At 40.8% G+C, this 13,631-nt stretch overlaps 1 protein-coding gene across 1 annotated transcript; it reads right to left on the reverse strand.

Moving 5' to 3' along the window:
- Window positions 1–252: 252 nt before the first annotated feature.
- LOC130545366 (uncharacterized) lies at window positions 253–12,358 on the reverse strand. The gene is made up of 22 exons (XM_057319806.1): window positions 12,145–12,358; window positions 11,509–11,760; window positions 11,275–11,369; window positions 11,029–11,097; window positions 10,531–10,909; window positions 10,207–10,383; window positions 9,959–10,047; window positions 9,725–9,812; window positions 9,408–9,502; window positions 9,165–9,221; window positions 8,665–9,043; window positions 8,384–8,560; window positions 8,136–8,224; window positions 7,808–7,991; window positions 7,152–7,246; window positions 6,909–6,965; window positions 6,409–6,787; window positions 6,129–6,305; window positions 5,881–5,969; window positions 5,424–5,567; window positions 717–932; window positions 253–387 (listed from the first exon to the last, which is right to left on the reverse strand). Exons 1-22 carry the CDS (start codon window positions 12,356–12,358, stop codon window positions 253–255), a joined length of 3,636 nt encoding a protein of 1,211 aa, XP_057175789.1.
- Window positions 12,359–13,631: the final 1,273 nt, after the last annotated feature.

Consider the following 13,631-nt stretch of genomic DNA (forward strand, 5'->3'; position numbering starts at 1 on the left):
GGTGTGACACAGGCTCTTGAAAGACGTGCCATGCTGCAGCATCTTGGACCATTTGGAGTGGTTTGATGGCTTGTGTTGGAAGACCGGCAAGAAGAGCGTTGCAATAGTCCAGCCTAGAAAGTACAAGGGCTTTGACAGGCAGTTGCGCTGCATGCTCCGTAAGGTAAGGCCTGATCTTCCGGATATTGTAGATGGCAAATCGACATGACCAAGTCTTGGCGATGTGTTCTGTGAAGGACAGGCAGCTCAGTCTTAGCCAGGTTGAGCTGGAGGTGGTGGTTTCTCATCCAGGTTGAGATATATTCCAGACAGCTCTGATCCCTGAGGAACCCCATTGACCAAATGATGAGCTTTGGATAGCTCGACCCTCCAGGACACCTCCAGGTTCTGTATGACAGGTAGGATTTGAACCAACTTAGTGTACTGCGTGTGATCCCTAGCAAGGTTAGTTTAGTTTACTAAAGTTAAAACTTTTAAAATGTTCCTGTTATGTAATCTTATATAGCAACATTTAAAATAAACCAATAAATTATAAAATGAAAAAAGCATATACCAAAATTGCTAAAACTTTAACAACCCCCCCCCCACAAAAACAAAAAATCTAAAAACAAAAGCTAATTTAAAATATTACTAAAACTAAATTAAACTAAAATCAACACTATAATAACTCTGATCCCTAGCGATGAAAGGGTGGCTACTAGGATCTGGTGATTTACCGCATCGAAGGCAGCAGATGAATCGAGCAGAAGAACAGAGGATTTGGACTTCGCCTTAGCCTGTCGTAGCACCTCAGTCACAGAAAGCAAAGCAGTCTCAGTTGAGTGGTTGCTTTTGAAGCCTGACTGTTTGCTGTCCAGCAGGTTGTGGACTGGGTGAAGACAGCTTGTTCCAGCGTCTTTGCAATGACAGGGAGGAGCGATATAGGTCTGTAGCTGTCAGTGATGTAGAATTGGAGCAGTGGTGTAATCTGGGCCTGCTTAAATGAGGTCAGGAATGTGCCAGTAAGGAGTGACGAGTTAATGATGTGTGTTAGTGAAATGGTCTGCAGGAGACGGGAGGGGATAGGGTCAAGGGGACAGGTGGTGGGGTGACTGGAGAGAAGTTTAGCCACATCAGTTTTGCTCAGGGCAGAAAAGATGAGAGGACTGACAGGTGTGTATGCAGATGTGACCGGAGCAGAGAACTGGCTGCTAATCGATGAGGTACGATTATTTGAACCCCATCTGTCGGCTCGACACAACGTCTCGTTCCCTCCATCAGGGAACTGAGGTTACATCCGTAACCAAGACGTTTCCATTAAAACAAATACAACTCCCATTATAACCCTTAAACCCATAACATTTTCTATTGTGTTAGTGAATTATTAAAACAGTACATAGGTTACATAGGCTGATTTATTCATTTTTAAGTATGTGGGATTGTTTAAAACAAGTAGAAAATGTGCTGAATGTTTCATTTCATCCAAATGAAATTAGCAAAACAGATAGATAGAATTTACATTTGTTTGAAACACGGAGCCAGGCATGAGTCGACACAGGGTGCGCGTGTGCGTCAAGCCTCGTCCATATTGCCAGATGCGCTTGTGGAGACTTGCTGTGTGGAGCCGGAGTGTGTGTGTGCGTCAAGTTTAAATGGCTCGTCCGCGAGATGCGGGAGACGCGCAACGCGGGGCAGAGATGCTTGAGTATGACACAGGCTGTGTGTGCGCGTCAAGTTTAAACAGCTCGTCCACGAGACGCGCAACGCGGGGCAGAGACGCGTGAGAATGACACAGGCTGTGTGTGCGGTCTTCTGAATTGGACGGTTCTTTAGTATTTATTTGCCTAATATGATCGATCTGATTCTGCAGATGCCATAATCACACCCTCTCTCTCTCCTGCTTTCTGTTTGTTTGTTTTTTTAATGACGGACGTTTACGCAGTTGGCTAGGGCAGTGCTGATTGGACATAACGGAGGTGCACTCACTCAGTTAGTTAGCAAGAATGCCACTCAAAGCGGGCTTGGAACAGACGCCTTTAATATTTTTCACATCGCAGCCTATTGCGATTAGCAAATCGCAACGTCTCACATCGCGATTGCGATTCGATTAATCGCGCAGCCCTAGTTTCAAACGATCTCCAAATCCAGAGTTATATCCACCGTTTATATAACATCCATAACTGAAATGCCATGTAAGCGGGTCTCGCTCGTCGGTTGGCTCGTGGGCGGGCTCTGTCTTTCGCCTTGCTTTTCCGGGAGAATGGCCAATAAAAGGTATAGGATCCCTGTGACGACACAGAATTATAAAAAACTTTCTGAAACAAGTTGGAGTGCTGGGGGAGTGCATCAAGCACAGAAACACTACGTCATACGTCCAACTCGTTTTTTAAAAAGTTGACCATGTTAAGCATGAGAAGTCAGCACGTTTAACAGTTTAAAGACGTCAGAATGCATGACGTAGCATTACACCCCATCTTTAACAACTACTCAGTTCAGGTTAAGAATATGATGTTTACAATGCAAAATATTGTTGTTGTAAAACAATAAAATTAACTTGCATTTTGTTGCTGAACATATTATATATTTATATTACAGAAACAAAATGTTTACATTGCTAAAGGTGTGCAGTGATACACAGAATCATTGTGTGAATAAAACACAGCTATTGACCAATCAGAATTAAGGAGTGAAACTATATGTGTTTTATAAATTGTGTTTTGTTGGAATTATGGAAGTAAACCCTGAATGAACACGCTGGGCTTCTTATCATCCTCCATCATGCTCCTCTTTAGACTGACTGCCTGAAGTGTGCAGACTCCCTACTAAAAGTTGGCAAAGTTTTAACCTGACGCATTATTACATGAATTCTGCTGTATTTCAACCATCCTGCGTACGATGCGATATAAAACGATTTCTGCTGTATTTTAACTAGGGATGGGCATTTTTCAATAATTTCATATTTGAATATTTGAGCTCATAAAAAACGAATATTCGAATGTTTGTTTATTTAAATTAAGTAAATAAAGACACGTCACGTTTTTATTTAGTCACAATTTCACATCAAGCTTATAATTATCATTAAATATTCATAGCGCAATAATATTATATCCTGTATATAGTGTTTTTTAATGTTGAAAGATTAGCAACGTAGGAAAAATTGCAAGATAGCCTACATAAAAACTGCATTTAAACATGCGCAGAGCGAAAGCACAAAAACAGAACATACAAAACAAAAGGAACAAAACGCGATGTATATTGACAGTCTGTGGTATATGGTTATCTGGTTTATTTTGTTTTATATGTTCTTGATCAGAAAAACAAGCATATAGGCCTATTTTACTCTGGTGAAAGTTCCTCAGCCGGTTATCAAGCCGATTGCGAAGAAAACGCACTGAATGCTCTTCTAGGTCACGGTAACAAAACCCAAATCTGACAAGAATATCTGGCTTGATCATAAATAAAGTAAACAGGCTTGATACCTCCATGCCCACTGTTAAGGTCCTAAAATCAAAGACAAAGTCATTGTAGTGCTTGTTGTCATGTTTATTACGTGACGTAATCTGAGGAAGATATTTACTGATCCTGCTGATCACCACAGATATAAATATGGTTTTCGTTGTCGTTTCATGGTCAGTGTCTGTCTTGTTTAGCTTTGCATTGCATTTGCATCAATAAATAAAACTGTGACTAAGGAATTACTGACCGTTTAAAAAAACATCCGTGCTAATTTATTAACAGGCTATAACTTGAAGGCGACGACCCTATTTGAACTTCTTAGGAGGAAAATACAGGCTTTTAGGTATGGATAAAGTACTCTTATGCTAAAGCCAAATTCATTAAAGGGATAGTTCACCCAAAAACTCAAATTTACTCTTTACTTACTCACCCCCAGGCCATCCGAGATGTCGGTGACATTTTTTCTTGAGTAGATCCATAAAGAAGATTGTTTGGTAAATCCGCAGCCCTCTGTGCTTCATATAATGGATGTATATGGGGTCCACCTGTCTAAGAGTTCCTGAAGGACAAAATTCCAACAAAGGCGGCTCCTGGTGACATATTGATGTCTTGTGAAGCGAATCGATCGATATTTGCAATAAACTGAACGTCATTTTTTATAATACGAGCGGTACTGTACAGCCTCCGCCACACCTCTTCTTCTTGTAGTATTTGGTGGCGGATGGCATACATTTCGCTTTCTGCAGGTGGCGCTAAACGCACCAGAAGCTGGTATGCCATCCGCCACCAAATACTACAAGAAGATCGCAGTCAGGACGTGTGGCGGAGGCTGTACAGTACAGCTCATATTCTTAAAAATGACATTCAGTTTATTTCAAATATCGATTGATTCGCTTCACAAGACATCAATATGTCACCAGGAGCCGCCTTTGTTAGAATTGTGTCCTTCAGGAACTCTTAGACAGGTGGACCCCATATACATCCATTATATGAAGCACAGAGGGCTGCGGATTTACCAAACAATCTTCTTTATGGATCTACTCAAGAAAAAATGTCACCGACATCTCGGATGGCCTGGGGGTGAGTAAATAAAGAGTAAATTTGAGTTTTTGGGTGAACTATCCCTTTAACATTGGTTTCAGTGAAATCTACACTTTCATGTTTCAAGTTGTTGAAATTAGTATTAGTTTATATATTTTTATCCAACGAATAAGAATTTACAAAGATCAACCGCTCATTAATAAATTAATGTTAATCATTTAATATTACGCTGGTATTTGTATACCTAATGTTTTTAACCAGTTTTTAAAACATTTTATTATGGTGATGTGAGCCAAGCATAACACTCATCCGGACCGGCCGCCGTGTGTAAACTTAATATTTAAACTAGCTTGCGATCTGAGTGAACAAAGATTTAGGAACGCATACAAATTATTTTTTATATTTTCTGTATATTATAAAGTCATGAAAGATGAAGTGAAGAAGCGTTAAATAAGAAGAGACTATTCTAATAAGGTCTTCTGTAGCGTAACTTAACCCTGTGGTGACGCAGTTTTTTATTCTTATGACAAATACGAATATTCAAATACTATTTTTAATTTTTGAATAATTATTGCTAATCAAATATTCAAACATAATTTTAACTATCCAGTACGATGCAATATCAAATTAATGCTGCTATATATTACCCTCCCAGTCCGACGCACTATTACATGAATTCTGCTGTATTTTAACCATCCTGTGTGATGCAATATCAAAGGAATTCTGCTGTATTTTACCCTCCCAGTCCAACGCACTATTACATGAATTCTGCTGTATATTAACCATCCTGTGCGATACAATATCAAAGGAATTCCTCCCAGTCCGACACACTATCAAACGAATTGTGCTGAATTTTAACCATCCTGAATGATGCAATATCGAACGAAATCTGCCGTATATCCCCCCTACCAGTCCGACGCACCACTAACTGAAGTGTGCAGGTTTACCACGCCTGACACACTACCAACTGAGGTCTGCTGTATTATAACCTCCCCATCATCATTACAGTCAGACCCAGCATCATCTGGATCCTCAATGCCGACATCACTCCCAGTGTGGACGGGAGTCTGGAGGCCGTCTGCGGGATCTTCCTGCTGAAATAAACAGTAATATACAGTAAGTGCTGTATTGCCTAAATATATGATATTGACACATATTGACTTTCCATCTTCCAGATTTCAGAATAAACCAACAACAAAAAACAAATGCAGAAAATGTAGCAATATTAAAAAACAAATACTTTTGTCTGAAGTGTCTTGATTTTTCAATAACTGTGCCCTTTACAGAGAAAATGCATTTTACTTCAGTTTTCTGCTGTATGTGACTCACGCTCTAAAAACTAAATGGTGACTAATACTAAAACCCTTTTTTTGCTGAGTGTCAGGTGTATAAACATGTCAGTACCTGAAACCATGTGTGGTTAAAGATCTCATCCAGATCAATACGATCCTCTGGATCCTCTTGCAGACAGGCTTCAATCAAATGGCAGCATTCTGTTCAGAAAGACAGAAGAGACAATTATTACCTTAAACTGTGAGTTTATCTGAATGTCACTTTAAACTCTCATTCATCATCTTATTCAATTCTTTTATCAAAGCACTTGTTCTGTTTTCTATCATTCAGAACTTCAGTTGGTCTGATGAAGATCTCACCTTCAGTCAAGCCGTCTTTACTCCACGACTTCTCATTGATCTGGTCCAGGTCAAAATGAGTGGGAAATCTCCCGCACACCATGGCGAATAGCAGCACGCCCAGCGAGTACACCGTCGCCGGCTTTCCATAGTACTCGCCACATTCAAAGTATTCGGGGCAGGTGTAGGTCCTTGTGCCTAAAGAAAACAAATTAGCATGCAAAAAATGTGATGTCTCAAAAGTGAGCAGAAGAACTATCAGAAAATATCTGAAAATCATTAGGAAAGTGATACAACATACCCATATACTTCTTGTAAGCTGATCTTTTAAGCAGATCGCCGCACCCGAAGTCAATCATTTTGACCTTCAGCGTGTCCGGGTTAATCAGGAGGTTTTCCAGCTTTATGTCTCTATGGAAAACCCCCCGTAGGCAGCAGACGACAGCCGCATAAGTCGCTTGCAACATGATAGCCTGCGCAATGTACTCGGTCACTCTGCCTCCATTGCTTTTCATGAAACCGAGCAGGTCCATGCAGGGAGAGGGGCGCTCCAGGACCATGAAGTATCGGTCTAAATCGTCCTGCCAGTCCAGCAACTGGACGATTACAGGAACATGTACTCCCTCACAGGCAAGCATCTGAAGACCGACCTCTCGTGGAAGAGGCTCAGGATGACCCGGCTAGAAGAAAAACAATTGTTTGTCATGAATAGATGAAGGTGGTTTAGCAAACAAGGATTTAGCTCAGTCTCAAACAAACTGTGAAGATGTTTTCAACTGAATAATAACACAAGCTACTTACAAAGTTGATATAATCCTCCCTCACATCATCGGTCTTCTTGACAATTTTCACTGCCACCTGATCAACAAAATAAAAAAATGGATTTTTGTGAGCATTCATCCGGAACAGAACTGTGCTATAATAGATTTACAACAGTAAAGAGCAAGTTTGGTCAGGTTTCAGTAGATCAAGCACTGAAGTCCTGGACACTGGACACATTAAGGTTTGAAAAGAAGATGAGCACAAGACAGAAAAAAATCAAACCTTCAATCCGTCCCGCAGACGCTTCCCTTCATGTACGTATCCAAAACCGCCTTGACCCAACTTTCCGCCGATCTCATACCACCGGCCATTGATTTCTATTCAAAGAGAAATGCAGCAGACATGAATCACCAAACATTAGCAATACTTCACCTAAAACTATTTAACAATATCTGTTTAACATGTAACATATAGGGGCGGTTTCCCGGACAAGGATTATCTTAAATCAGGACTAAGTCTCAGTTAAATTAGGATATTTAAGTCAATTTAAAAAACTTATTTTACAAACAACTTCACAGGCTTGCATCTTGAGACAAAACAATCGCACTCATATATTTTAAGTTATGTCAGTGCAAGTTGTTTTCGATCAAGACACCTCTAACATTTAAGTTAGTCTAGGACTAGGTTTAAGCCCTGTCCGGGAAACCGCCCCATAGTGTTGTTTTTAAAAATAAATTGAACCTGAATTTTGTTGCTGATTATGTTATTACATCCACACATATATATCACAGAAACGGAATGTTTACATTGCTAAAGGTGTGAAGTGATACATAGAATCGTTGTGTGAATAAAACACAGCTTTTGACCAATCAGAATCAAGGACTGAAACTATATCATTTTGTAAGTTGTGTTATGTTGGAATTATGAAAGTAACTTACGTTCAAATCTCACTCTGGACTTCTGATCATCCTCCGACTCTTCTTCGGACTGACTGCCTGAAGTGTGCAGGCTAAAAATGTCCACATGATCATTCAAGTCAGACCAAGCATCATCTGGATCCTCAATGACATCATCACCCCCATTGTGGACGGGAGTCTGGAGGCCGTCTGCGGGATCTTCCTGCTGAAATAAACAGTAATATAAGTGTTGTATTGTCTAAATATATGATATTGACACATATTGACTTTCCATCTTCCAGATTTCAGAATAAACCAACAACAAAAAACAATTGCAGAAAATGTGTCGGGTGTATAAACATGTCAGTACCTGAAACCACTTGTGTTCAAGGATCTCATCCAGATCAAGACGATCCTCTGGATCCTCTTGGAGACAGGCTTCAATCAAATGGCAGCATTCTGTTCAGAAAGACAGAAGAGACGATTATTACCTTAAACTGAGAGTTTATCTGAATGTCACTTTAAACTCTCATTCATCATCTTATTCAATTCTTTTATCAAAGCACTTGCTCTGTTTTCTATCATTCAGAACTACAGTTGGTCTGAAGAAGATCTCACCTTCAGTCAAGCCGTCTTTACTCCACGACTTCTCGTTGATCTGGTCCCGGTCTGAATAGGTGGGAAATCTCCCGCACACCATGGCGAATAGCAGCACGCCCAGCGAGTACACCGTCGCCGGCTTTCCATAGTACTCGCCCCATTCAAAGTATTCGGGGCACATGTAGATCCTCGTGCCTAAAGAAAACAAATTAGCGTACAAAAAAATGTAATGTCTCAAAAGTGAGCAGAAGAACTATCAGAAAATATCTGAAAATCATTAGGAAAGTGATACAACATACCCATATACTTCTTGTAAGCTGATCTTTTAAGCAGATCGCCGCACCCGAAGTCAATCATTTTGACCTTCAGCGTGTCCGGGTTAATCAGGAGGTTTTCCAGCTTTATGTCTCTATGGAAAACCCCCCGTAGGCAGCAGACGACAGCCGCATAAGTCGCTTGCAACATGATAGCCTGCGCAATGTACTCGGTCACTCTGCCTCCATTGTTTTTCATGAAACCGAGCAGGTCCATGCAGGGAGAGGGGCGCTCCAGGACCATGAAGTATCGGTCTAAATCGTCCTGCCAGTCCAGCAACTGGACGATTACAGGAACATGTACTCCCTCACAGGCAAGCATCTGAAGACCGACCTCTCGTGGAAGAGGCTCAGGATGACCCGGCTAGAAGAAAAACAATTGTTTGTCATGAATAGATGAAGGTGGTTTAGCAAACAAGGATTTAGCTCAGTCTCAAACAAACTGTGAAGATGTTTTCAACTGAATAATAACACAAGCTACTTACAAAGTTGATATAATCCTCCCTCACATCATCGGTCTTCTTGACAATTTTCACTGCCACCTGATCAACAAAATAAAAAAATGGATTTGTGTGAGCATTCATCCGGAACAGAACTGTGCTATAATAGATTTACAACAGTAAAGAGCAAGTTTGGTCAGGTTTCAGTAGATCAAGCACTGAAGTCCTGGACACTGGACACATTAAGGTTTGAAAAGAAGATGAGCACAAGATAGAAAAAAATCAAACCTTCAATCCGTCCCGCAGACGCGTCCCTTCATGGACGTATCCAAAACCGCCTTGACCCAACTTTCTGCCGATCTCATACCGCCGGCCATTGATTTCTATTCAAAGAGAAATGCAGCAGACATGAATCACCAAACATCAGCAATACTTCACCTAAAACTATTTAACAATATCGTGTAAATAATATAACATACTGTAAAGTGTTGTTACACAGAATCGTTGAGTGAATAAAACACAGCTACTGACCAATCAGAATCCAGGAGTGAAACTATATCCTTTTTATACGTTGTGTTATGCTGGAATTATTAAAGTAAGCTCACCTTCAATTCTCACTCTGGGCTTCTGATCATCCTCTTTATTCTCATTAAAGTGGATGGGAGTCTGGAGACCGTCGGCAGGATATTTGTCCTGAAATAAACAGTAATATAAGTGGTGTATTTTCTAAATACATTATATTGACACATATTGACTTTTCATCTTCCAGATTTCAGAATAAACCAACAGCAAAAAAAAACAAATGCAGAAAATGTGTCGGTGTATAAACATGTCAGTACCTGAAACCATGTGTGGTGAAGGATCTCATCCAGTTCAATACGATCCTCTGGATCCTCTTGCAGACAGGCTTCAATCAAATGGCAGCATTCTGTTCAGAAAGACAGAAGAGACGATTATTACCTTAAACTGAGAGTTTATCTGAATGTCACTTTAAACTCTCATTCATCATCTTATTCGATTCTTTTATCAAAGCACTTGTTCTGTTTTCTATCAATCAGAACTACAGTTGGTCTGATGAAGATCTCACCTTCAGTCAAGCCGTCTTTGTACAAGATCCTTTCGTTGATCGAGTACTGGTCATTACAGTTGGGAAATGTCCCGCACACCATGGCGAACAGCAGCACGCCCAGCGAGTACACCGTCGCCGGCTGTCCGTAATATTCGCCCGTTTTGAAAAACTCTGGGCAGGCGTAGTCTCTTGTGCCTGAAGAAAACCGATTTCATATCATTTAACCGTTTACATTAACACATTAACATTATTTTGTAGCCTAAGTGAGCCTAGCACTGAATCTGAATGCTGTCATCTTATTTATACAAATGTAAATGATATGTCTGAAATGATAGCACATACCCATAAACGTCTTGTAAGACGACCCTGTAAGCAGATCGCCGCACCCAAAGTCGATGAGTTTGACGTATAGGGTGTCTGTTCTTATGAGGAGGTTCTCCATTTTGATATCACGGTGGAAAACCCCCCGCCGGCAGCACTTGTAGGCAGCTGTGGTCGCCTGCCACATGATGTCTTTGGCTACCTCCTCGTTGAGTTTTCCCTTGTTGCTCGTGGCAAATTCACGTACATCCACGCAGGGAGAGGGGCGCTCCAGGACCATGATGTAGTGGTCCGGATACACCTGCCAGTCCAAGAGCTGGACAACCTCAGGAAGGATTTCTCCATCACAGGCAAGCATGTGAAGAGCCACCTCACGTGGAAGAGGCTCAGGGTGACCTGGCTAGAAGAAAGATAACAGCATCATTACACAGAGTTTGGAAAAACTGAAGACAGTGGAATTGTGTGCATGTAAAAAGTAATGAAGATGTTTTCAATTGAAGAATAATAGGTACTACTTACGATTTTGATATAATCCAGATGCTTAGAGGTATTGACACGTTTCACTGCCACCTGATCAACAAAACAAACAAGGATTTACAGTTAAATCATTTCATTCAAAGCATTCATCCTGAGCAGACATGTAAGAAATACAAGCACTAAAAAGTGGATATGAGATACATTCAGAAGGTTTTTAAAGGACAGAGTGAGATATTAAATAGATGAGCACAAGACTATTTGTTGGTTACTGTGAGTAAAAAATCAAACCTTCAAGCCATCCTTCAACCGGGTCCCTTCATAAATGGCTCCAAAAGCGCATTCAGACAGCATGTCACCGATCTCATACCGGCATGACTTGATTTCTATTAAAAGAGACATGAAATTGACACAAAATGCCAAACATTAGCGATACTTCATCCAAAACTATTTAAACAATATTTGTCATTTAACATATGAGCAGAAGTGTATAGGTGTATGTTGTGATTATGGAAGTAAACTCACCCTTAATGACCACGCTGGGCTCCTCATATTCCTCCATTCCCTCCTCAGCCACACTGACTGGTGCTGGCTGGATTTCTTTATCCCAATCCAGCTTTTCCTTCCAGTCCGACTCTATAGTGACTGGATCCTGTACGGCATCCTCAGTCGAGTCCGACCCAAAGTGCACCTGCACAAGGGACTCAGACAGGACTGGTTCCTGAGTGCTGAGCATCTCCAGGTCACAGGTGAGAGTTTCCTGGTTTTCCTGAAACTCTGTAGTGACAAACACACAAGATCAAGTCAATCAAAAAATATTCATGAAATAATCAACACTTAACGTCACATTCATGAATCCAACACGATACTGAAATGGACAAATTTCACTCAGATTTTCAACAAAATCATCTGTTCATCCTTTTAACAATAAGTTACAGTAACGGTAGGTCATCCTGGCAAACACAATAAATAATATTCAACATATAAGGTGTAACAAACATTTTTACATTATATAACAGATCCAAAATGTTATCAAAGTTGAAAAACGACATTTTTGTTTTTGAAATCTATTCGAGAAACACAGGTAAATACTTATAAGTGAACTGACCCCAAACGTTTGAACGGAAGTGTACATAAAGTGATGATATTAACGTTACTTACCGTCGGTGTTTCTGTCAGATGCCACATCGATCACTTCAGTAGCCTGAACCTGATCTTCTCTGAGGCCTTTCTTCCGTCTCCAAAACCTCTTTTTCTTCCTTCCTCCATCGCGTTTACCATTCGCGGTCGATGGTGCTGGTGTGCATTGTTTGTACACACCGCTCCGATCGTCAACGCTGTCGGTTTTAACACATTTGCCAATTTCTTGTCCCATTTCGCCGTTAGTCGACTGCAGTTAAGCAAACCGTAAGCGACCGTTAAGCAAACCGTAAGCGAACGTTAAGCGCACCGTAGTCAACTGTTAGCAAACGCAGCAGAAATGACAATGAGCACAGCGAGTGTTTTCAGCCTTTATATAAGCTAAGATAAGATCTGCAGACGCGCAGAGATCATTGTTACGTCATTTTGAGAAGGTTTGTGAGGCGCTGTACTCGCTACAGAGCCAAGTGGGTAAGCAAAGCTCAAGCTCTCCCTCGCTGGACCTAGTGGGCGGAGCTTGAGCTACTCACGCGCAGGTACCGGGCTGTGTCCACCAACGCTTTTCTGCCGGCGTACGGCGTGTTTTTGCGATTGTTTCCAGTGGAAATGCCGCGGTTTTTGAAAACGCAAGCAGCCGGTGTTTTTTTCCCACGCTCAGCGCCGGTGGCGTTCAACCGGGCGCCCAGAGTTGAAAAATGCTCAACTTGGGGCAGAACGCTGCGCCTGCAGCGGGCATTTTCAGCCGCGTACAAGCGCCAAGAAAACGGTATATTACAGAAACTGAACTCTGAGACATGTATAAAATCTCTCCGTAGACTTAAATCGCTGTCTCGACATAATTGCTAATATTTGTTGTTATTTCTGACCCCCTAACATTCGTCATGATTTATGTTTTTTTAGCACGGTAATCGTGTTTCTGTGACAAACGGCATTCCGTGAACACCCAGGGCTGGGCAAAAATAAATCAAAATGTATTTTAAAATAAAATACCTTACTTTTAAGTGTATCAAAATAGACTACAAAATACAGCGGCCACACCATGTATCAAAATAAACTACTGTATTTTTGTCTTTTAAAAATACTACAAAATACTTTTACAAGGGAGCATGACATTTCTTCACAAACCCTCCATCAATTGGCCCATTTGATCTACCCCTTCACCATTACACTGATTCTGTGGATTAAGTAAACAATGCTTGATAGCAACAGCTTTTCTCTGCCCAAGTCATGCAATAAATCTGATATATGCAACCAGTTAACAGATCAAATATTCACATATGCCTGGCTGTGATCTCCCAGATGAAGGTTAGTTTTAAAGTTACCAACAGTTTCATGTTTTACAGTTTGCAAATGACTTGTAATTGTATCCTAATTTAGTTACTTGATGTTTGGTAACAAAGGGCCTTCTGTGCATCAGCAACACAGACTCAATAACAAACAACTCAGAAGTAAGAAGACAACTGGTGGCACCTGTATTCATAGTTTCTCATTAATTAACCATTTGATTG

The sequence above is a fragment of the Triplophysa rosa genome, linkage group LG21 (assembly GCF_024868665.1).
Source record: "Triplophysa rosa linkage group LG21, Trosa_1v2, whole genome shotgun sequence".
Classification (NCBI taxonomy): domain Eukaryota; kingdom Metazoa; phylum Chordata; class Actinopteri; order Cypriniformes; family Nemacheilidae; genus Triplophysa; species Triplophysa rosa.

Bases quoted from the DNA above. Each gene is read 5' to 3' on its own strand.
- LOC130545366 (XM_057319806.1), bottom strand. From the start codon at position 12,358: ATGGGACAAGAAATTGGCAAATGTGTTAAAACCGACAGCGTTGACGAT. The intron at 9,503-9,724 runs GTGAGCTTACTT...CTCTTTGAATAG, and splicing joins GCCCAGAGTGAGAATTGAAG to AAATCAATGGCCGGCGGTAT. The intron at 8,561-8,664 runs GTATGTTGTATC...TGTTTTCTTTAG, and splicing joins AGCTTACAAGAAGTATATGG to GCACGAGGATCTACATGTGC.